Source organism: Rhinolophus sinicus, chromosome 18, assembly GCF_057876585.1.
Source record: "Rhinolophus sinicus isolate RSI-liver-muscle chromosome 18, RSI-T2T, whole genome shotgun sequence".
Lineage (NCBI taxonomy): Eukaryota > Metazoa > Chordata > Mammalia > Chiroptera > Rhinolophidae > Rhinolophus > Rhinolophus sinicus.
This window is the reverse complement of record NC_142518.1, coordinates 100,962,145-100,987,658: the sequence shown is the minus strand read 5'-3', so window position 1 is coordinate 100,987,658 and position 25,514 is coordinate 100,962,145. Positions and strand designations below refer to the sequence as shown.

The window sequence follows — 25,514 nt, the reverse complement described above, 5'->3', positions numbered from 1 at the left end:
CTTGGCATGTAGTAACAACTCAATAAATGGTAGCTGCTATTATTACTTACATTTCCGTGATTATTATGTTATAGTCCTGAGCGACACTACTGATATATCCTCAGTCTCATGTGTTTTAAATGTGTGGCATTGTCTCTCTGAAAAGGAGACCTTCCGGTCCATTTTGGCAAGAACAACAATTTCATAATTTGACTTTTTCTTTCTCACATTGTCTTTTGCCTGTGTGTATTTGCACCAGAATCTTTTAATTGAAGAAATGTACAATTCATAAAATATGTTAGCTGCCTTCCAACTTTTTAGCAAGTGTTGCTTTCCTTTCTCAACCCTTTAGTAATAAAAATAACTTTGTCTTAATTGGGTACTTTTTGTTTGTTTATAAATACCATCAAAAATGTCAGTGTAGCACTGGGAATAAGTCTTGTTAATGCAAAGAGCACTAAAGATAAAAACTTTGACCTACTTTAGATTTTATTTTCTTACAAAACTAGTGGTCTTCTCTTCTTTGGGGAACAAAATTACTTTCTTTAGAAAAACTTGTTCTCTGCAGCCTTCCAACTTTAATGAACTCTGCAGGGACCTTTGGGAATCATCAGGATTTTGTAGTTGGTATGAAACTCCGAAATCCTCTTCTGTAGCAAAAGAAGCACTGATTGCCCCTGCTAGGATCTTTAGCTTTCATCATATTTCACTATTCCACATTCTTTTCCTTTAAAAGTCCTAAGCCTCATCTTGAAGTCCCTTCAGTGGGATAATAATCAGCGAATGCCACCTGATTCCTGGAAAGTATGCCCATGGGTAAACTTAGTACTCTTTTTTTTTCCAGTTTCTTTTTTTTAATTAAAGTTTATTGGGGTGACAATTATTAGTAAAGTTACATAGATTTCAGGTGTACAATTCTGTATTACATCATCTATTAATCCCATTGTGTGTTCACCACCCAGAGTCAGTTCTCCTTCCATCACCATATATTTGATCCCCCCTTACCCTCATCTACCACCTCCCTCCCCCTTGCCCTCTGGTAACCACTAAACTATTGTCTGTGTCTATGAGTTTCTGTTTCTCATTTGTTTGTCTTGTTGTTTTGTTGTTTTTGGTTTATATACCACATATCAGTGAAATCACACGGTTCTCTGCTTTTTCTGTCTGACTTGTTTCGCTCAGCATTACACTCTCAAGATCCATCCATGTTGTCACAAATGTTCCTATATCATCTTTTCTTACCGCCGAATAGTATTCCATTGTGTATATATACCACAACTTCTTTATCCATTCATCTATCGAAGGACATTTTGGTTGTTTCCATGTCTTGGCCACTGTAAACAAAGCTGCAATGAACATTGGAGCACACGTGTCTTTATCTCTAAATGTTTTCAGATTTTTTGGGTAGATACCCAGGAGAGGGATTGCTGGGTCATATGGTAATTCTATTCGTAATTTTTTGAGGAACCTCCACACTGCCTTACAGTTTAGCAGTGGCTGCTAAACTTAGTATTAGTACTCTTATGTGAAAGGATACCTTGGATGAAAGATTCAAGCCTAAAATTACACGAGCATTTAAAAATTGGAATTGTCCGTAGAATTTATTAGACTTTTTTTTGTCTGAGTCTTGTCGAAATCTATGAAGGTGCCTTTTTTAGCTAAATTTACTAAATCCTAATGCAGTAATATCCCGGTAACTCCTTTTGCTCTTCTGAATTTATGGTGGAAAGAGTATCACATGAAAGAGAAAGTTCTGCTTGACGTTGGTAATGGGAATGAAAGTAGACTCCTAAGATGCTCAAAGTCGTATTTAATGCCCACATCAACAGGAGTTGATAATAAAATGGATACAGTAATTTAACAAAGTAAGCAGTTACTCAAGGCTAGAGCTCTGCTTACTTCCTAACTTTAAAGTGTAGTTGTTTTGTTCCATCACATCCAAATCTGAGTAGTTAGAAAAGTCAGTGCCCCACAATTGGCTGTTAAATTTAATAGTTACTACTTCAGTTTTTTAACTGCTCCCTTTCTCCTGTGATATGCTGACACAGTAGAACAAGTTATTTGGAACTTTAGCTTCCCCATCAGCATTTTTAATGCTAAATCAGAAAATTTGGGGACTTGAGGTAAAAACAAGTAATGTTCTAAAGCCTCCCTTTGCTTAAACTGAAATAATGGACCCTCAAACTGTGATTCAGTTCTCTTCAACCTCCCTCCTTTGAATTAGGAAAGTTGTTTATCAAAGATCATAATATTTTGGTTTCCAGTTAAATTAAATGGTAGGTATTTGAGGAGCTGAGCCACATTTTTTTCACATAGTTGCTGCTTTAGAGGCCGCATTTGTGTACCAATTATTTAATTCACTACAGAGCAGATATAAAATGCAGCGTATAATCTTAGGAAGCTGGCATTTTTCTGTAGAACCTGTTTTTAAACATGTTCTAAATGTCAGTGTTGCTTATTAAGTTTATAGTTGCATGTTAAGATAGTGTAAAAGATCCACTGACTGCTTTCTTTAAAAAACTCTATTCTCAGAGACAGTGGAAATGTAATGGCTCTGTGTGATGTCAGAGGGATATTGGATGGGGGAGGGGGGTTCACACAGTGTGAGGGATATAAATGATAAACGTCTAAGTATTGCTTTGTCTTGTGCACCTGAAACTAATAAAATTTTTAAAAAAAAAGACTAAAGTAAAAGTCAAAGAATTAAAAAAATCATATTTAGAAAAAAAAAAAGTTGGTTAGAGCATAGTGCCACTAACACCAAGGTTACCGGTTCGATCCCCGATCCCCGCATGGGCCACTGGAAGCTGCGCCCTCCTAAAATAAATAAATAAATAAAAATTTAAAAAAACAAAACCAAAAACTCTATTTTCATCATTGTTAATGAAGCAAATGCTATAAACAAATGTTAATGAAACAAATGTCTTAATTTTGCTATATAAATAGCAACTATATCTGAGTCCACTTTTTAGGTAAACAAGACAATTTTAATAACTTGGTGTATATGGCTTTAAAGTCCATTTTGATTTTAATCAGGCAACTCTAAAAAAGTAGGTTTCTCTCGGTCTGCATTGAAATAATGTATGAATATTGTTTGCTATATTACATTTGTATTATAATTAGGAGAATTTGCTTTTTTGTGGGAGCAAAGGAGGAAATGGCCAACACACGAGTTTATTTTTTAATTAGTTCCAGGTGTACAAAACAATGCAATAGTTAGACATCTACACCCCTCACAAACGGATTACCCCCTCCCCCAATCTACTACCCCTCTGATATCGTATATAGCTGTTATAGTTCCATTGACTCTATTCCCTACGCTGTACTCCACTTCCCATAACTATATATATATTAAATTATAGTTGACATTATTATTCAGCTTCAGGTGTACAGTGCAGTGGTCAGGCATCTACACCGTCCATGAAATGGTCTCCCTAATAAGACAAGTGCTCATCTGACACCCTACAAAATCTTTACATTATTAATTATATTCCCGAAACTGTCTTTCATATCCCCGTGGCAATATTGTGGTTAACGATTGTGCTTTCTAATCCCCTCACCTTCCCCCTTATCCCTACCCCCCTCCCATCTAGCAACCCTCAGTGTTTCCTCTATGTCTCTGAGACTGTTTCTGATTAGTTTGTTCTATTTAGATTCCACATATAAGTGAGATCACACAGTATTTGTCTTTGTCTGACTTATTTCACTTAGTATAATCTCTAGGTCCATCCATATTGGTGCAAATAGTAACATTTCTTTCTTCTTTATGGCTGCGTAATACTCCATTGTATAAATATACCACAGTTTCTTCATCCAGTTGTCTTATCAATGGGCACTTCGGTTGTTTCCATGTCTTGGCTATTGTGAATAGTGCTGCAATAAACATAGGGGTGCATATATTTTTTTGAATTAGAGTTTTGGATTTCTCCGGATAGATACTAGGAGTGGAATTGCTGGGTGAGAAGGTAGTTCCATGTCCAGGTTTTTGAGCTACCTTCAGACTGATTCCCACAGTGGCTGCACCAGTCTGCTATCCCACCAGCAGTGCATCAGTAAGTCAACAAACAAGTGCTGGCAAGGATGTGGAGAAAAGGGAACTCTCGAGCACACAAGTTTTAATCAAGATTTTGTGTACGTCTTCTGTATGCCAAACACCTGCTGGGCACTTGTGAGGGGGCTTGTGATGTGTTCCCTGACCTCTTAGTATATTGCCCAGGACCTGAAATAGGAAAGAAGAGGGCATATAGCAATAGTTTCCTGTACAGGGAACAACCAGAGTTCCTCAAGGGAGCCTTTCATTTAGGAAGTTAGAAAAGTGGTAAAGGAACAGTGAGGGCCTAGAAAAAAACAACAAAAAATGATTCCACCCATCAGAGGACTGTAACAGTTCCTAGTGTTTGTTTGTTTAATTAAAAATCCCTTAGTTAGGGAACAGAAGGTCAATAAGCCAGAAGTTCAGCTGTTAGCCTGTTGTTGGAGTTGAGCTTATTGTTTCAGGATCTTAAGTAATCAGGACAATTAAGTGTTGATCTGAGCCAGTGGTGTTGATCCCTTTGATTTTTGGTCACAAGCTGCCTTGGGAAGCTGATGAAAAGTATGGACTCTTCTCCCAAGTGACGCCCACCCACACACAGTTCTACACTTCATTTTGAATGGGCTTCCCTGAGGCACTTCCATGAACCCCAAAGGAAGAACCTTCTAGGTTGTCTGTTGGTTGTAATGCAGCTGCATCACTGAATATTCCTGCCTCCATTCATCTTCATTTTCTTGGGATTCCCTGAATCGTAAGCCCATAAATCTTTTAAAGAGGTTAGTAGTAAATTCCCACATACTGTGTCGTACTCTACAACTTGGGCTTTTCGGTCACTTTATTTAATGGGTAGTTTCTCACATTATGGAGATACTTTGGATGGAGACTGTTCTATTGTAAATTTAGATCTTTAGGTCAAGAAACATGTCTTTCTTTTTTATTTCTGGTCTTCTTTATTGGGACAGCTAAAATATCCAACTTCTAGTGATTTTTTAAGTTACCCCGTCCTTGAGCTTAAGGTATCAGTGAGAAAGTCTGTGTGATTTGATAGTTGGCCCAAGAGTTCTCTCCTTTTGCCCATATACAAATCAGCACTGAAAACTTTACCTGTCACCAGCTACCAAAGCATGGGTGGTATGTTGTTGAGTAAAGTGAAAGCCCTCTGTGCCCAAGGGTTATGTGGGCACCTCAGCAGTCACGGAGGTGGGAGGTGCTGATAGGGCCAGAGTTAGCTCTGTGATGGTCATCCGGACTCCAGAGGTTCGCTGACAGAGCCAGAATTACCTTGTTCATTCATTCATCCCACTAATTTAGTTGGTGTCTACTTTGTGTCAGGTACTGTGCTAGGTGTTGGGGGGAAAGTAATAAAAAGATAGGTGAACAGCCTGTCCTTGCAGAACTCACTACCTATTGAGGGGGAATCGGTAATAAAAATGCGTCCATATACTATATATAAAGTGAATAATAATAAAAATGCGTCCATATACTATATTTATATACCATATAAAGTGAAAACTTCGTTCTGAAAAAGGTGCTTACATGCTATCCCTGGAAGTATATGCTTATTCATATGTGTGAGGTTTGAGTTTGAACATGTTTTCAAAGTGGTGGAATAATCCAGACCCATATGAGTCATCGTTACTAACACTTCGTAAGTTTGCTTTCTAATAATATATTTTTCCTTCTGTCTTTACACAGTATACGCTTTGGAATTTCCTCCCAAAGAATCTGTTTGAGCAGTTTAGAAGAATTGCAAATTTTTACTTTCTCATAATTTTCCTTGTACAGGTAAGACCTCCATAAATGACCACTCCACTTTGAGAAACTTGGTTGCTTCAGACACATTTTCAACCCATTTCTAACCTTAGGATGCCCTGTGATTAAAAAGATGCTGTAGAGCTTATTATAATAATACTTTTTAAAGTACTCATATTGCATTTTAAGATTTGTATGATTTCATATATTTCTAAAGGAGCATTTTTACCAGAAAACTTGTTGAGACTTCCTTTTTAAAAAACTTTCATGAATTTTATATCTTTGTTCATGCTAGAAGGACATGTTGTTCTATACCATTAAACGCAGTGGCATTAGATCAAAATTGAAAGTAGTTTAAATTGTTTTACTTTGTTAACCACTGGTTTCAGCTTGGTTGAAACTTTACCATTTATCTTCCTGAGTATCAGTTTTGCTCTGCTTCATTCATTTACTTTAAGGGTCAAAGCCTGGTAGATTCAGCTGCTCCTGTGAGTTCCTGCAAATGTTTTGTGTTTTAAATTTTAGACATTTAAATTATGTCTTTCTATCACTTAACGATAGAAAGCCTGAAGGTTCAGTATCGTTTCTGTTTCTACTTTTTAATAGATGAGAATAATGAGAATATTTGGTCATTTTTAAAGGTAAATAAATGGGAACAGAAACTCTATCAGAAAAAGTGCTGTAGTAGTAACGTCACTCAACTCTTTCAACTCCATTCAAGTTATGTGCCAATTTCTCACAATGGTCTGTCATCAGATTTTTTAAAATAATGTATTAAACAAAATTAGATGGTCTTCCAAAAGAAAAATTGCATCTTCCATCTTTAAGTCTATAAGCTATTAAAATCTCCCCCCCCCCCCCCCGCCACCAAAATTACTCACTGAAAATTTTACTACCTTAAGGGTACTTTTTTTCTCATTTCATTTTTTTTAAATGAAGCAGAAACATTCCAATGAAATTGCTTGATTGCCTTGTTGGTGTGAAGTGCTTTTGTTTATCCACTGTAAGGCTTTGAGTAAATGGTACTGTAATTGAATTTAGTCCTGCTACTTAAAACCAGTCTGAGTTGTGATATGGGAAAGAGCCAATTTCAGTCTTGAATGATGGGGCATTTGAAAGGCGCTCCTCTGTCTACATCCATGGCAACACAGATGTCTTACAGAACAGCATAAAATGAACTACATCGGGGATTATGTGCACAACAGTCCTGCTACTTGGCGTGCAGAGCATTTCATTGCAATTCAGCGAATGGATACCAAGCACCTGTGACGTACGATGCAGTGGTCCAGACAGCAAAGATTTGAGCAGATGCAGTGAAGATCAAGATGGGGCTTTTCTACTCTTAAGGAATATGTTATATCCAAAAACAGTCATGTATTCACTTAATGTAGTAAAAGTCATAAAAGTAGCATGTGCATAATGCTACGGGGATGTGGCGGAAGTTACGATTTCTTTTCTACCCAAGAGGCGCTTTGGAAGGCTTCAAAGAGTAGGTGGTACTGGAACGGAGCCTCGAAGGATTGGAGGGAGTTTACATGGTGAAGACTGGTCTCTGGGACTTTGTGTGAAGGCAGAGCCATGTAAAAAAAAAAACGTGTCTATGGCAGGCGCAGGTCTGGCTGGGAGTCAGAGATGAAAATGAAAGTCCATGCACGGAAGGGCAGATGGAACGCATGGTCTTCCTTCCCTCAAATCTACTTCTCTTTCACGCTTTCCTGTTTCAGTGAATGATGACAACATCCATTCAGCCCTGTTAACCAGATCCTTGGAAGATATCTTTAATCACCCCATAGAAGAAATCCCTTACCCGTCCTGCCATTTTGCCCCCAAAATATCTCTGCAACTTCTTTCCCACGCTGCCATCCCCTTACCCAAGTCACCTTTTACCTGGATTGAGCCGTCGCCTCCTGAATGGATTCCCTGACTCCGCTCTCGTTCCCTTCCATTTCATTTTCTGCAAAGCAGTGAGAATGATCTTTTCAAAATGTAGTTCTCTCCATGTGACCACTCCCTGCCTAAAAACTTCAGTTGTTTCCCACTGTTTGTGGGATAAAGAATGAACTCTAGCCTGGAGGGCCCTGTCTGGTCTGCCCCCGTCTCCCTCTTCAGCCCCATCTCATGCCGCACCCCTTTGTCACTGGCTCCCTTTGTTTCCTTATCTGTGCCACACTCCTTGGTACCATAGAGACTCGGTATACACCGCTTATTTGTTCCTGGGAAGCCCCTCCCTTCATCCTTTCTGTTTATTCTTCAAATCTCAAGGTATCACTTGTTTTAATTCCTGGTTTCCCCTGTAAGCTGCCAGCTACTATATGAGGCCAAGGACTTTTCTCCATCTGTTTAAAGCAGCATCTCTAGAACTTGGCTGATCATAGGACCGGGGCTGGCAGAGTGGTGCTCAATAAATAGATGGGACATAAATGAACATATTTCAGTAAAGAGGTTAATTCAAGCTGGGATGAAAACTAAGCCTGACTTTAGAGCGATTTCTTAAAACTAACTGCCATGTGGGTTGCTTTTGTTTCAATGAAAGTTAATATTCACCCTGCTACCGGAATATGTTTTGACTGCATTCTGTCTGAAATGTTGCAGCATATAGGTGCTGTATGTAAGTTACTGATTTATTTTCACTTTACTTTCAATTTAATTCCTTTACCTAGGTCACAGTAGACACACCAACTAGCCCAGTCACCAGTGGACTTCCACTTTTCTTTGTTATAACTGTTACAGCCATCAAGCAGGTAAATTTCTTATTTACGATTATGTCTGCATCTCAGTCCTGTCTGGCTTGAATTTCATTGTCAGAGGTTCTTTTTCATATTTATATAGAGTGGGCAGTATCCTGGATGGATTTAGTTTATATTTGGTTCCTATTGAAAACTTAGTGAGGATGGCCTGTTAGCTCAGTTGGTTAGAGCGTGGAGCTAATAATAACACCAAGGTTGCCGGTTCGATCCTCGCATGGGCCACTGTGAGCTGTGCCCGCCTTAAAAAACAAACGGAAAAAAAAACCCTCTTATTAAAATTATTATGTTACATCCTTAATTTCCTCGCTCCTTTCCGCCTCAACATTTGTGTGGGGATATAATCCTAAAAGAAAGCGTAGGTAGCACGTACAGCTCAGTCGGGAAATGGGAGGCAAATTTGTACAGTGCATTAATTTTTCCATTGTGGTATGTCTGTCTGGAAAAGTCCCATTCTAGTGGACTCCTTTTGTTGTTTGCCTATAGCAGAGGATGCAGGAGCATAAATACTTTCATTTTGTTGTCTTTCCTGATGTTGCTGAAGGGGATAGTGGGTAGAGACTTTTCATTCTTGTTTCTTGTCAAAGCTGATAATTGCCACAGTTTGTAATGCTGCTGTCTTCAAAATATTTTGAGCATTTTATATGTTAGCACCTTTGGAAACCTGTAGATGAAATTGGCAATGGAAACGGGAAACTGGGGGAAGGTAGGTTAGCAATTTTTATCACGTAATTAGCCACAAAACCTGGCTAATTGCAAACATACTTTTAGACAAGACTTAATCAAACTGCTTTCAACAGTGTCTCAAAGAACTTCCAGAATGAAGGTCTACTTAACACTGGGGAGCAAGGTTACCTTTCCTCTTGAGGTTATCTGCTCTTCTATCTTGCCTAACAGGAACTGCAAGAATATTTTATGAAGTGTTTGGTTGCTAAATAAAGACTTTTGGAATGTTCTTTCCCTTAGGCTGTTAGAATTATTTTCTTTAACAGAGTTGCTGGTTCCAAGAATAGTCTGTATGGTTTCAAAAGCTCTTAGTGATTTCATTTTACTCCCAATACTAGTTCACGTTAGGGTCTTTCTTTCCTCACTGAAGTGACAACCCAGCATTGTCATACAGGGGACAGAATAGGAATGAGTAGAGCAACTGAGGAAAAAAGAAGGCGATCAAGAGATTTTTCAAACAGTTGTATTTGAAAAGGTACAGACATAATTATAAAGAAAAAAAGCAAAGTGATGTAAAAAAGGAGAGGAGGTCATGTTCAAATGGACATCCTCTTTCCTTAGTTCTTTTGCCTTAATATCCTCCAGACAAAAAGCCCAAAGAAAAACGCGCCATTAGACCTTTCCCTGATTACTTTTCATTCTAAAAAAACGAACACCAATTTATATTTTCTTCTGTCCCCAAGTCAATGGAGAAGTTTGACTGTTGAGTTCCAAAGCTTATCATAGATTTTCTGCTACAATAATCCTCACTTGCCTTTTCTATTTTCTGTCCCTGGGAGGAATTCAGTTTCCTCAGAGAATATCACTCTAGCAGTCCACTACACAAGAATATATTTAAGTGATTAAGTCCATAGGGAAATAACACCCAGAAAATTTTTTTTCAAATTCAGTAAGTACAGAAAATTAACATTAACTTGAGTAAGAGTAGAATTAGAAAAATAGATTATAGTCCTTCACAGTCGAAGAATATTAAGGCTCTAATGCCTGTGTTTTCATTAAAACTTAAATGTAGAATGGAGGAACCTTGAACACAATAAAGCTGTTTACCGAAGGGGTATTTTGAAAGCATATCTTAAGTTTTTGTCTAAAAATGTCGTGTTGTCTCTTTAGCATTCTGAATTGAAATGAATACTGTAAGTATAAATACCTGCTGGGAACTCCTAGGGGGTTGTAGAAATTAACAACTTTGCTTCCTTATGTAGGTTGATGATACGGTTGTGTTTTGTCCTTCTAGGGGTATGAGGATTGGCTGAGGCACAGAGCTGACAATGAAGTCAACAAGAGCACTGTTTACATTATTGAAAAAGCAGAGCGAGTCAGAAAAGAAAGTGAAAAGATCAAGGTACTCATTTCTGTAGCTCATTCTTTTTTTATTGCGGTAAAAACACACCTTTTAAAAATGGACAGTTAATTCAGTGGCATTTAGTATATTCACAGTGTTGTGCAGCCATCTCGACTGTCTAGTTGGAGAACATTTTCATCACCCGGAAAGGAAGCCCCCTTAAGCCATTAAGCAGTCACACCACATTCCTCCCTCCCCCGGGCCCTGGCAACCACTAATCTTTCTGTTTGTGTGGATGTACCTATTCTAGATATTTCCTGTAAAAGGAATCATATACCATGTCGCCTTTTGTGTCTGGCTTCTCACTTAGTGTAATGTTCTCAAGCGTTGTTCATGGGGTAGCATGTATCAGTACTTCATTAGTTCTTAAGACTGGATAACATTCCATTGTAAGGCTATACCGCAATTTGTTTATTCATCAGTTGATGGAAATTTGGTCTTTTTTCCATCCTTTGGCTATTATGAGTATTGCTGGTGTGAACAATTCCTATACAAGTTTTTGTTTTAACACCTGTTTTCAATTCTTTTAGGTCTATAACTAGGAGTAGAATTGCTAGGTGATACAGTAATTCTTTTCTTCTTTTTTAATTAAAGTTTATTGGGGTGACAGTGATTAGTAAAGTTACATAGGTTTCAGGTGTACAATTCTGTAATACATCATCTATAAATCCCATTGTGTGTTCACCACCCAGAGTCAGTTCTCCTTCCATCACCATATATTGGACCCCCTTTACCCTCTTCTACCACTCCCCCCACCCCCCCCTTACCCTCTGGTAACCACTAAACTGTTGTCTGTGCCTATGAGTTTTTGTTTGTTTGTCTTGTTCCTTTGATATGGTAATTCTTATGTTTAACTTCGTCATGAACCCCTAAACTGTTTTCCACAGCAGCTGTACCATTTTATATTCCCCCAGCATTTTGTAAGAGTTCCAAAGGTATTATTATTTTTCTAGTATCTTACGCATTTTAATTTTTATTGAAAGTAATCGTTTATTATTCCCTAATAAGCTTCCTGTCAGTAAGATTTTACACTTTTGCACCCCAAATAATGTTTTTTGTTCCCAACAGATTTTATGTTCATTAATAATAAATTTTACTTTTTAGAAAAGTGTTCGGTTCACAGCAAAATTGAGCAGAAAGTACAGCGTTAATATATGCTCCCTCCCCCCACACAGGTACAACCTTCCTTGCTGCCAATATCCGCCAGCCGAGTGGGACATTTGTTAGAATCAGTGAACCTACACTGACACAGCATTATCATCCAAAGTTCATGGTCTACATTAGGGTTCACTCTTCGTTGTTGTACATTTTGTGTACCTGAACAAGTGTATAAATGGCCTGTATCCACCACTATATTACCACACTAAACTGTTACGCTGCCCTGAACATTCCGTGTGCTCTGCCTCATCATCCCTCCCTTCCTCCATCCAACCTGGGACCACCACTCATCTTTTTACTGACTCCATAGTTAAGCCTTTTCCATAATGTCATATAATTAGAATCACGCAGTACGTAGCCTTTTCATAATTGACTTCTTCACTTAGTAACGTGCATTTACATTTCCTTCGTGCCTTTCCATGACTTGAGAACTCATTTCTTTTTAGTGCGGAATAATAGCGCATTGTCTATATGTATCACTTTCTTCATCCATTCACCTACTGAAGTGCATCTTATTAGCTTCCAAGTTTTGGCAATTCTGAATAAAACTGCTATAGACATCCATGGCCAGGTTTTTGTATGGATGTAAAATTTCAGTTCGTTTGGTTAAATACCAAAGAGCATGATTACTAGATTGTATGATAAGAGCATGTTGAATTTTGTAAGAAACTGCCAGACTGTCTTCAAAGTGGCCGTACCGTGTTGCTTTCCCACCAGCAGTGAATGAGAGTTACTATTGTTGCACGTCAGCATCTGTTGTCAGTGTTGCGGATTTGGGCAATTCTAATAGGTGTGTTGTGGTATCTCGTTGTTTTCATTTGTAATTCCCTGATGTCATTCGGCGTTGAACATCTTTTCATGTGCTTGCTTCTCATCTATATGCGTATCTTCTGTGGTGAGATGACTAATCAGGTCTTTCGCCCATTGTTTAATCAGATTGGTCATTTTCTTATTGTTAAGTTTCAACAGGTTTTTGGTGTATTTTGGAGACCAGTCCTTCATCAGATGTGTTTTTTACAAATATTTTATCCTTGTCTCAAGGTATTATTTTTTATTTTAATTTTATTTTGTTTCGATAAAGAACACATTAAATTTACCATTGTAACCACTTTTAAGTGTACAGCTCAGTGGAGTGTTAAGTACATTCGCATTGTGGTGCAACCCATCTCGAGAACTTTTTCATCCTATAACCCTAAAACCATACCCACTAAACACTAAGTCCCTCTGCCTCCCGCCCTTGGGAAGCACCTTTCTGTTTTCTGTTTCTCTGACTGACTGCTTTGGAGAGGTACTTTTATAAGTGGGAGCATGCAGTATTTGTCCTTTTGTTACTGGCTCATTTCAGTTAGCGTAACGTCTTCAAGATTCATCACAGAAAAAAAAATAAGATTCATCCACATGGTAGCATATGACAGGATTTCCCTCGTTTTAAGGCTACGTAATGCTTGATCGTATGCTACACCACATTTTCTTTATCAGTTCATCTGTTGATGGCCTTTTAGGTTGTTTCCACCTCTGGCTATGTGAATAATGCTGTAATGAACACAGATATGTGAATAACTCTTCAAGATCCGGCTTTGAATTATATTAGATAAATACCCAGAAGTAGAATTTCTAGATCATATGGTAATTCTGGTTTGAATTTTTTGAGGACCCTTCATACAGCTTTCCATAATGGATGCACGATTTCACCTTTGAACCTAGAGTGCACAGGGTTTCAGCTTCTCCACATCCTCTCCAGCACTTGTGGCTTTCTGTTCTTTTCTTAGCGGCCATCCTGACGTGTGTGAGATCATACCTTGTTGTGGTTTTGATTTGCGTTTCCCTGATGGGTAGTGGTGTTGAGCATCTTTTCATGTGCCCATTGGCCATTTGTATGTCTTTGGAGAAATTTCTATTCAAGTCCTTTGCCCATTTTTTAATCAGGGTATTTGTTTGTTGTTGAGTCGTAGAAGTTTCTTATATATTCTAGCTGTTAACCCCTTATCAGATAGATGACTTGCAAATATTTTCTCCTATTCCATAGGTTGCCTTTTCAGTCTGTTGATAGTGTGCTTTGGTGCAAAGTTTTTAAGTTTGATGTATTCACATTTCTAATTTTGATGTTTTCCTGTGCTTTTGCTATTATAACTAAGAAATCATTGCCAAATCCAATGGTATGAAGCTTTTCCCTCATGATTTTCTAGAAGTCTAATAGGTTTAGGTCTTACATTTAGGTCTTTATGTTGAGTTTATTTTTGTATGTGGTGTACGGTAAGAGTCCAACTTCATTCTTTTCCATGTGGCTGTCCAGTTTTCTCAATACCATTGGTTGAAGAGAGGCTGTCTTTTACCCATTGCATAGTCTTGGCACCCTTGTTGGGAAATCATTTGGCCATATATGCCAGGTTTTATTTCGGGTCTCCATTCATTGGTCTGTATATCTGTCTTTATGCTGATACCATCCATCTTAATTACTGTTCTTCATAGTATGTTTTGAAATCTGTGAGCATGAGGCATCCATGTTTGGTTTTTGTTTGTTTGTTTGTGTTTGTTTTTCAGGATTGTTTTGCCTGTTCAGGGTCCCTTGAGATTTCATGTGAATTTTAGGATTTTTTTTCTTTCTGCAAAAAATGCCATTGGCTTTTTGATAGGAATTCCACTAAATCTGCAGAGTGCTTTGGATATTACAGACATTTTAACAATATTAGGTTTTTCAACCCATGAACATGAGATTTCTTTCAATTTATTTGTATTATCTTTGATTTCTTTTAGCAGTGCTTTGTAGCTTTCAATGTAGAAATCTTTAACTACTTTGATTAAGTTTATTCCTAACTATATTTATCCTTTTTGATACTATTGTAAGTGGGATTGTTTTCCTAATTTCCTTTTGGAACTGGTCATTGTTAGTGTATAAAAGTGCAACTGATTTTTTTTAATTAGTTTCAGGTGTACAAACCATTGTAACAGACATTTACACCCCTCACAAAGTGATTAACCCCCCCCATCTATTACCCCTGGGACATCGTATATCGCTGTTACAGTACCATTGACTCTATTCCCAATGCTAAACTCCATATCCTGTGACATATATATATATTAAATTATAGGAGGTGTTTTTGTTTGTTTGTTTTTTAGATTTTTTACTGGGGAGGAGGAACAGGACCTTATTGGGGAACAGTGTGTACTTCCAGGACTTTTTTCCAAGTCAAGTTTTGTCCTTTCAGTCTCAGTTGTGGAGGGTGCCGTTCAGCTTCAAGTTGTCCTTTCAATCTTAGTTGTGGAGGGTGCAGCTCAGCTCCAGGTCCAGTTGTCATTGTTAGTTGCAGGTGGCACAGCCCACCATCCCTTGCAGGAGTCCAACCGGCAACCTTGTGGTTGAGAGCCCACTGGCCCATGTGGGAATCGAACCACCAGCCTCCAGAGTTAGGAGCACAGAGCTCTAACCGCCTGAGCCACCGGGCTGGCCCAAATTATAGTTTTTTGATTGTTGATATGATATCCTGCAATTTTCCTGAATTATAGTTTACTAATTCTAACTTTTTTGTGTGGAATATTCAGAGGTTTTTTTTTTACCTATAATATCATATGTGAACCAGGATAATTGTACCTCTTCTTTTCCAGTTTGTATGCCTTTTATTTCTTTTTCTTATTTAATTGCTCTGGCAAGAATTTCTGGTACAATGTTGAATAGTAGTGCTGGGAGTGGACATCCTTGCTTTGTTCCTGATCTTAGAGGAAAAGCTTTTAGTCTTTCCCTGTTACATATGGTATTAGCTGCTAGGCTTTCCATATATGGATTTTACTGTGTCGAGAACATTGGCTTCTTTTCCTAGGTCATTGAGTGATTTTATCATGAAAAGGGTGTTGAATTGTGCCAAATGTCTTTTCTGCTTTCAACTGAGGTGATTATGTAGTTTTTGTCCATTGTTTATTTATTGCATTACATTGATTTTTGTATATATCCTTGCATCCCAAGGATAAGTCCCATTTGGTCATGGTGTATGATCATTTTCGTTGAATTTGGTTTGGTAATATTTTGTTTTGGATTGTTATGTCACTGCTCATTGAGGATATTGGTCTGTAGTTTCATTTTCTTGTAGTGTCTTTTTCTGGTAATAGTATCAGGGTAACGTTGGCCTCATAGAATGAGTTTGGGAGTATGCCCTCTTCTTCCATCCTCTAGAAGAGTTTTAAAAGGATTCGTGTTATTTCTTCTTCAAGTGTTTGGTAGAATTCTCCAATGAAATCATCTGGTCCTGGCTTTTTTTTTTTAGGAGGTGTTGATTCCTTCTTCCATCTCCTCACTGGTTTTGGGTCTGTTCAGATGTTTTATTTACTCATGACTCAGTTTTGGTGAGTTGTATAGACACATAGGAATTTATCCATTTCTTATATGTCATCCTATTTGTTGGAATATAATTGTTCGTAGTCTCTTATAATCCTTTTTATTTCATAGCACCAGTTATAATATCCTCTCTGTTTTAGCTATTTGAGTCTTTCTTTTTTTCTTAGTCTGGCTAAATGTTTGTCAATTTTGTTGATCTTGCAAGGTATTATTTTTAAAATAATATTTCTATATGAATATGGATTAAAATATGAAAGCTAGGTGTGGCCGGTTAGCTCAGTTGGTTAGATTATGGTGCTGGTAGCACCAGAGTTGCCGGTTTGATCCCCACATGGGCCACTGTGAGCTGTGCCCTCCTTAAAATAAATAAATAAAATTTTTAAAAATCTGGTTGTTTTCTTTAAAACATATGTGAAAGCTAATAATAAATCAAATTCCCCAGAACAAGGGAAGAGGATGAGTAGAACAGAAAGAGAAGCAGTTAGGTGAAAGTACCATTCCAGAATGGTTCAGGACTGTCACATAAACTCATAGACAATAACACTTCCTGTACTTGTATCAAGTATTATGACTGCTGATTTATTTATTAAACACCTGGAATTCCTGGGCATGTGTGCTCCGTATCCCAAGTGACAGGTGAATTGTCTTGCATGTTACAGTAATGATGAGAGGAAGTGACAGAGATGGGAGGGTTTCCTGAGTTTGGCATAGAATGTCTTTCTTTTACTCTTTTTTCTTTTCTCCAGTTTCTGCATCCCAGAGGGGAAGACCCTATGATGAACTAGAGTGGTTAGGATCTGAAGTTTCCAAACCAGTGTAGAAACTCAGCATTGCTGTTCAGCATAAGAACCAGAGCAGCCTAAATGATTCATAGCATTAAATCTGTGGCTCCCAGGACAGTTAGTAAAGTTGCAAAGCAAGTAAAGTCTCCCACATCTCTCTCTTTCACCCATTTCCTCTTTCTGATTTTGCTGTTACCTCCACCTTCTTAGAAAGACCTCCATCTTTCACCTTCCCTTCACTAGGCTTCTTTGCCTTGTTGCTTACCTCAACCAGGTATAATATCCATTAAATCAGTTGCTGCTATTGTGTGAAATGCTATTTGATTATTTGATTGAGTCCTTTCCGGTATATATTTGTATATGTAAAGAGATACTTGTAAACCAAAGTGTCTAAATGTTTAATTGTTGAGCAGGAGAGTGACTTGGTCCATATCCTCAGTGCAATGGGAATTTTTTTAAGGGTTTCAAAGCCGGGGAGTGGCTTGATCTTTTTTTTTTTTAAGGCAGCTCTAGAGAGTGGCCAAAGTAGCATCAGAGAGCTCAGTTAGATGGCTACTGCAAAAGATGGTAAGAACTTACATTATAATGATAATAAAACTAGTAGTTAACACTTATACATTACATAAATATGCCAGGCACTGCCTTTTACATTATATTAACTCATTTAATCATTATTTCACAAAAGGCCTGTGGAGTACAATGTACCCTTTTTTTTGTATTGTTATCACCTCTTTACAGATGGTGAAACTGAGATACAGATAGGTTCAGAAACTTGTCTACAACTAGTGGACATCAGGATTTAGTGATATATTGGATGTAAGGAGTGAGAAATAGAGCGGGGGGAAAAAAAGAATAAAGATAGCCTTTTTTGGTTTTGGCCTGAGCAACTGGGCGAATTAAATAGTGCTATTAAACAAAACGCTATTAAATAAGATGGGGAAAGGAAGATTGGGAGAAGAATAGGTTTAGGGACAGAGGTGGGAGTGAAGGGAAATTAGGAATTCAGTTTTTCCATGTTAATGTTGAGATACCTGTTAGACATGTGAATGGAATTGTCAAGCCCGGAGCTCAGAGATGTTTAGGCAGAAATAGGAATTTGGATTTCATCAGCGTGTAGATGGCTCTGCAGGCTTTAGACTAAGTGTAGTCACATAGAACATAGAGAAGAGGGCCTAGAAAGAGAACTTGTGGAATTCCAATTTAAAGGCAGAGTTATTTGTAAGGGAAAGAATATGAGCTTTGGCCTTAGAAATATTGGAAGTTTCTTTAGAATTCCTGGTTATTTCCTTTGTTTTATACAGTCTGCTGATAAGCCCATTGAAGGAAATCTTTATCTATGATACCATGTTTTTCATTTCTAGCCTTCCCCTTTGCTGTATTTTTTTTGTAGCTTTCATCTCTCTGCCCAAATTCCTCATCTGCTCACGTACATTGTCTACCTTTTCCACTAGATAATATCTTAATCGTAGCTGTATTTACATCCCTCTTTCATAATCTGAAAATCTGAACACTTCTGGGTCCTTTTGACTCCTTTATCTCTTTTTCTTTTTTTTTTAAGATTTTTTTTTTTTAATTCAGGAAGTGGTACAGGACCTTATTGGGGGAACAGTGTACTTCCAGGACTCTTTTCCAAGTCAAGTTGTTGTCCCCTCAATCTCTTAGTTGTGGAGGGTGCTGTTCAGCTTCAAGCTGTTGTCCTCTCAGTCTTAGTTGTGGAGGGCGCAGCCCAGCTCCAGGTCCAGTTGCCGTTGCTAGTTGCAGGGGGTGCAGCCCACCATCCCCTAGGGGAGTTGAACTGGCAACCTTATGGTTGAGAGGATACGCTCCAACCAACTGAGCCATCCGGGAGCTCAGCGGCAGCTCAGCTCAAGGTGCCGTGTTCAACCCCAGTTGCAGGGAGCACCGCCCACCATCCCTTGCAGGACTCGAGGAATCGAACCGGCAACCTTGTGGTTGAGAGCCCGCGCTCCAACCAACTGAGCCATCGGGGAGGCAGCTCAGCTCAAGGTGCCGTGTTCAATTTTAGTTGCAGGGGGCAGAGCCCACCATCCCTTGCGGGACTCGAGGAACCAAACCGGCAACCTTGTGGTTGAGAGCCCACTGGCCCATGTGGGAACCGAACCGGCAGCCCTCGGAGTCAGGAGCATGGAGCTCCAACCACCAGAGCCACCGTGCCAGCCCAACTCCTTTATCTCTTGATGATCATTTTTATCTTGTATTTTGCATCTCATTTTTAAAAATTGAGTTTTGGACATTGTATGTAAAAGAATGCTAGAGGCCTAGGTAAACAGTATTTATATTCTGCAATGAGTGGGCCTCTTCTGTCTGCCCATTAGTGTTGGGGGATTGCATCAATAGTCAGGAGTTGGACTGACTTTGATTTTTCTTGCAGCTATTGATTTTTCAGTACACCATTGGGCTTCAAATTCTTGGAGTGAGAGATTGCCATTGCCTCATGCTTTGTGTGGGGCCTGGGGTACCAAAGAGTTTTTCTCAGTGTTCCTGTTCCACCCTCTGCTTTCAGCAGGTCCTACATCCCTGAGACATAGTGGCTGCCTCTCTCTCTGCCTTTTCTCCTTCCCCAGTGGTAGATTACTATTTCTTGTTGTTATTCATTGCAAGGCTCCTGGTTGGAACAGTGGTTTCTGGGTTCTCATGCTCCAGTCTCGATATTAGGCAGTACTTATGCACCTTTTCCTCGGGGTGGAACTTTCTCAGTACTCCCATGGCAGCTTTGCCTTTTTATCGTGCTAGAGCCTCAGTATGGGTGGGTTTCCTGTCCCATCCCCAGCAGCAGATGGCTTTTGCTTCCACCTCTCCTCTAGCAGTAGTGACATTTCCCTGAGACTGTGCCAAAGAAGGTTTCTTGCCTTTCTCGAAGACAGATGCCTTTTGCCTGAAATGGGAAAAGGGTCCCTGATTCTGGCATATTTTGTGTCGGGCTCCCCACAGCAGTCAATCACGCCTGTATGCCTGTACCAGTGAGGAAGGCTCTTTTAGGTCTCATGCCTGTAGAGAAGAATTGATGAGTGCTTATGGTCTCTTTTCTCTCAGGCTTGTGGAGATTCTAAACTGTCCCGTTAGCTCCCACCATGTCTTTCAGAATTGGTTAAAAATGGTAGAAGAGGGTAAACGGGGTCAAATATATGGTGATGGAAGGAGAACTGACTCTGGGTGGTGAGCACACAATGGGATTTATAGATGATGTATTACAGAATTGTATGCTTAAAACCTGTGTCACTTTACTGTCCATTGTCACCCCAATAAATTTAATTTTTAAAAATCTAGTTCTCTTTTTTTGAAGGTTCTGATGTTTTTATTAATTAGAATTGTGTACAGTTGTAATCCTTCATATCATACATATAATATACAGTAATATTCAAGTCTAATATATGATAGTAAAATAACTCACAAATTCTAATATTGAACACAGAATAATTCTGTCTCTATTAACGATGAAAAACTAAACCACTGAGTTTATCTTGGAAAATTGAAATTCAGGTCATTGTTTCACAATTCGGAAATGTGAGTAATCCAACGTTAAGATGACTGTTCCAATATTGGAGTTTGCACTGTCCTTGTGCCTTCTGCGTCTCCCTCTTATGTCAAGCCACTCCTGCATATGGCGCACTTTGGAGACAGGACCTTGCAGTTGGCCCTGCCCTGTGCCCTAGTCATGTTCTGGACCCTGACTACCACTTCCAGCTTTTCACCCTCAGCCCGAGTGTACTTGCAGAAAACACCCCTGGCACCTTCCCCAAAATTTCATAATCCACTGATATCAGGGTGTCCCCTTCAGCCATACTCAATGCTCAAACCCTCCAGGGCCGGCACAAACTCCAGTGACCACCACGCCAACAGTTCCCCCCAAATCTAGTTTTCTTAACGCGTGTTTATAGTAGCCATCTCGTCCCCCTGTGCTTTGTCACTTGTAAAACTATTGTATTTCCTCAGAGTGACTGTTCAACATTTGAAATTCAGTTCACTTGGTTGCCTTGCAACCTCAGCTCTCTGATGAACTGAAAAAAAGTGATGATTTTGTTGATTTTCTAGCTTTCATATTTATGTTGAGGCATTCTGCTGCTCTCTATGGCTTTTAACGTGCTAAATGGAAACAAAACTCTATAGAGTTGATTCTCTAACTGGACCATGTTGTTCCCTTTCTTTAAAAGCCCTTTTGCAGTTCCCCCTTGCCTTTAGGGTAAGGCCTGAACCCCTCAGCCTGGGCGCTGGGACCTTTGTGATCTGCTCATGTCCGTCTAACCAGCCTCAACTTGCACTCCAGATGCAGGGACCTTTATATATAGTTCATATCTGAGCAAGTCGTAAATATTGTAGAAGTTCTCTATTTGTGGTCTTTAATTTTCAGTGCCTGAGACTGAGTATGAAAGAATGAGTGTTTCCTTCTTCTAACATGCTTTTGGATTTCATGTTCTGTTTTTCTTTTTGTGTATTTAAGCATCAGTTGTGGTTTCATGTAAGCAGCATAAGTTTACGTAAGTGAGGAAGGAAGGATCCAACAAAATAAAATACTATTTACAAATTAGTTCAATTGTTGATGCTATTCTTGGCTACTAATGAGGATTAGCAAAGAAAATAAAATTGTTCCCAAACATATCTTAAACTCCTCATCTTTATCTGCCAAACTGTATAGCAAATAGAAGGCAGGTGTGTTATTTATTAGTTCAGCGTTTCACAACCAGTGTGTCTTAGGTTGGTGTCTCCCAAAGTGAGCTGTCTTCTGCCACCAGCAGCCTCCTTCATCCCTTTATCTGAGGGTGCTGTGCAAAAGTGTTTTCTCCATGTGCCATGGTGTGAAAAATGTTGGGAAGCACCAGACTGGATGATTCCTTACATCCTTCCCACAAAAAAAGTTGAGAGTATTAGTAATAATTGTAATTAACACCTATCAAATAATGACTGTTCCAGAACGTGGGTAAATATCACCTGTATCCTCATTTTGTGCTCAAACCAATCTTTTGAGGCGGTTGCAATCATCTAAGGCATTTACCCAAGGTCATATAGTTAAGTGGCAGAGCTGGGACATAAAGTCAGGTTTCAAAGTCCTACCTATTCACCATTGTGACTTGTTCCCTACATTATTAAGTTATCTGTGATAGCAGTGGTTCGTGATTTCTTCTCTCATGTTCTTCCTCTACTTGAGCTTTGGGTACTGGCTCATAGGAAATTGTTTCTCATTGCTGTATTAATTGATTCTTACGATAGCCGATGGATTGTTGGAAAATGACCTATTTGGATTTTTTTTCAAATGGGTGCCTCTAATTACGGTTTTCTGGGCTCTGAAGAAGGAACTGGCACCCACTGAGAATAGCTGTTATCACATTGAGGGCGATGCAGACTGAAATACACATGATGCAGAGTCGGAGCGGTGGTGTGCCGTGTTCGTGAAGTGCTCAAGTTGAGACATGTAGCTTCTCTTGACGCATTCACGAAGCAATAACCAAACATCAGTGCCAGAAACATCATAGAGCAAGCGGGTCCTTGGGTGCTGAAATCATTCATGAGGGATTAAAATTCAAGACTAAGGGAATCTGAAAGCGGTCATAAGTTCTCGGGACCTTAAAGAGGATTCTGATTGTTGAGTAACATTCTTTCATCACCTTTTACTTGGTGTAGGATTCTGAGACACTCTCTAAGCTCCAGAGCAGGAGAGGTCTCTTGCTACTGTTTTCACTTTCGTTTGAGATCTAATGAATGCTTTGTTTGGAATTAAAAATATTTATATTTTTCTCTCCATACTAGGTCGGTGATATAGTAGAAGTACAGGCAGATGAAACCTTTCCCTGTGATCTTATTCTTCTATCATCCTGCACTAGTGATGGAATCTGTCACGTTACTACAGCCAGTCTTGACGGGGAATCCAATTGCAAGGTAATGAAGACTAAACCTTGCGTAAACATTTTGCACTCAGGATAGCTGATCACAAAATACTCCTTCCCACTGCCCCCTAATCTTTTATCTTATGTTTTCCTATTTGTGTAAGTTTTGTATTTGAAGAGAGCTTTTGTACAATTGTCTTTGAATTTCTAAGCAAATTATCAACTTTGAGGAAAAGGGTGGTGTTGGGTGAGGAAAATCCAGGCCCCAAATAAAAGCCACCACATTTTTTATATATAGCACTGCTTGCATTTCATATTGGCATAACCCACCCAATATTTTATTTACGCTTTTAGGAGTAAGGGTGATCATAGGCTGAATGAAACTATATAACTATCAAAATTATTTCGGGTACTCTAACCTGACAGTTTGATCTGTTTTTATTTTAAAAGTAATGAATATTTTCTTGAAAAAATGTTTATTCCTGGCACATAGAAAATCTGACCTGGAGTAATTTGATTGCTTTTTTAAAAATACCTCAGGGTGTAGTTTGGCAAATGTTTGCCCTATTGCAACTGGAAGAATTACACATGTGTTAAAGTAAATTGGCTTACACTGGAGACTAGCTTACTTCCCTGGTACTTTCTGACACAGTCAGTCCTTGGCTGTTGTCCAGAGCTGCACAGGGCAGGAAGACGTATCCTCTCCATGCTGCCTTTCAGGAAGGGTACTGATGGGCTCACCTCCGTGTGTATCCTTGAGGGCTTCCCTCTGCTTGTTATTCCACCTGGAGTTGAGGACCAGGACTCAGTATGTGAAGAAGGAACTTAATTGCCTTAGGTGACTAGATTCTATACTTCAGGGGCATAGTGATGAACCAGTCCCATTTAACCTGTTCAAAAACGAAGTTATATTTGAGGGAATGTCAAGATGAAAATCAAGAAATCTACCTAAAGATTCCCTAATAGGGGAAAAAGTTGTTAAGTCTATCCAGTCAAATCAGCTAAAAGTACATAGGTTTTCAAAGTCAGGAGATCATTTTAAATATAGCTCAGGCCGTTCCATAATATTCCCTGAAGACCACGCAACAGCTTTCTCTTTTGTGTAAGTGGTGCATGGCGCTGTCTTTGAGTCTGCGTCAGCCATTCTTTGATGATTTATAAATGGGTTCACTGGAGCCTGCCTTGAGTTCTGGGTGAATCAATTGCATAATATGCACTAGTAGAATATTCTAACTACAGCAAGATGCATCATCTCCCTGCTCCTCATGAAATGTAGCCGCTTTGAGCATTTTCAAGATCATTAATTATGCTATTTGGGTTATGGAACTGTTCATCATTCTTTTTCTTTCTGTTGGCAAGATGTTAGCATTCTTATGACCAAAAGCTTTATGTTCATTCGTGTGTGTGTATTTACATCACTATATACTATGGTGAGCAGAATAACAGGTCTCAGTAAAAATAAATGGATTCAATTTTTATGGGGATTTTGATTAATTCTGTGCACGCTGCAAATGGAATTCTCTTTGCTATCAGTATCAAAAGAAGCTTTTAGTTTTTTCATTATCTTTGGAATCCCCTTGCAGCAGGGTTATCTTTCTAATTATTTATAATATATTTTAAGAATTTTATTTAGTTACATTAATATTTATATTATTCTGCCAGAGCCTCTCACTGAAACTTACTGTGTTCCTGGAATCAGGTGGATGTACAGTTGTGAAAAGAATGCTGTTTGGGTTTTGCTTTTTCTTCTGCTTTTATCTAGACACATTATGCGGTACGTGATACCATTGCACTGTGTTCAGCCGAATCCATTGATACCCTCCGAGCAGCAATTGAATGTGAACAGCCTCAACCTGACCTCTACAAGTAAGCCTCACCTGGTTTCATTTTCCTGCTATCTGTTGGCTCTGCCTATCTTTGCAAAGAAACACTACTTACCAGCCTCCTTTCATTTGAATATTCTGTCTAACTACAGCAAGTGTTTTTATGGGCTGTTCCTTCTTCTGGCAGGGAAATGAATCAAACCAGCCTTGTTCACTACCAGCCCAAGATAAATCATCGTGAGCCGTGGCATCTTACTTGTGATTTTTCTTTCATTTTTGTTATTTGTAAACATGGCTATCCATCAAATTTTGAGATGATGTTATCTCATAAGGCTGATCTATCAAACTCCTATATTAACCAGAGTTAATGAAAACAAAAATAAACCACTTTGTGTGTCATCCAACATCAGAGAAAGAAAGCGATATGGGACCATGCAATTAGTAGGCACTCTATCCTTTTTTATTATGATCATGATGAGCTGAGTTTTGTGAATAGGCTGTTTTGTCCATAGTAAACAGTCAAGTTGAGGAGCAGTGAAATGGTGTAGTGTCCTCTATTTTAGTGTGCTTAGGCTTCCTGGAGTAGATTTGCTGATTAACAGTTATTGTGGATTGTCAGAAATTGGGCATTTGGCTTTTAAGAATGGTCAATTTGGTTGATTAGAGCATGGAATTAGCAGGGGTATAGTAACAGGTTTGCTCCCCCAGTGGACCAATTAATTACATTCTATTCCACCATTACAGATGGCATCCGTTACCTGTTGCAACCATCTTGTTAATGGATGCTGTTGCTCATAATGAGTCAGATGGTTGGATGTGGCCTTCACTAACGCCCAGTAGTGGAAAAACAAAGTATTCATTCTACTACATGAACAATGCCTTCCCTCCTTCCCACCATTCCTGCTTTCCTCTTTCCCTTCTTCCGTATCTGCTTTGATACTAGGAACTGGGACCACAAAGCAAAACTGTTCCCTGCCTTCAAGGAGCTCACGGTTTGCAAAGAGATGA

At 38.9% G+C, this 25,514-nt stretch overlaps 1 protein-coding gene and 1 pseudogene across 9 annotated transcripts in view; one reads left to right on the top strand and one right to left on the bottom strand.

Annotated features, from left to right (window-relative positions):
- ATP11C (ATPase phospholipid transporting 11C (ATP11C blood group)) overlaps nt 1-25,514 on the top strand; it is a 165,583-nt gene that overhangs the window by 72,192 nt on the left and 67,877 nt on the right. For all 9 annotated transcript variants that reach the window (XR_012493555.2, XM_019750470.3, XM_019750469.3 and 6 more), the window contains 5 exons: nt 5,708-5,797; nt 8,425-8,505; nt 10,469-10,576; nt 22,607-22,735; nt 24,446-24,549. Coding sequence is in view for 8 of the 9 variants with exons in the window: in XM_019750470.3 (XP_019606029.2) it covers nt 5,708-5,797; nt 8,425-8,505; nt 10,469-10,576; nt 22,607-22,735; nt 24,446-24,549 (512 nt within the window). In the remaining variant the exon portion in view is untranslated. The remainder of the gene's footprint in view (nt 1-5,707; nt 5,798-8,424; nt 8,506-10,468; nt 10,577-22,606; nt 22,736-24,445; nt 24,550-25,514) is intronic.
- On the bottom strand, nt 20,346-20,646 carry LOC109457505 (acylphosphatase-1 pseudogene; annotated as a pseudogene).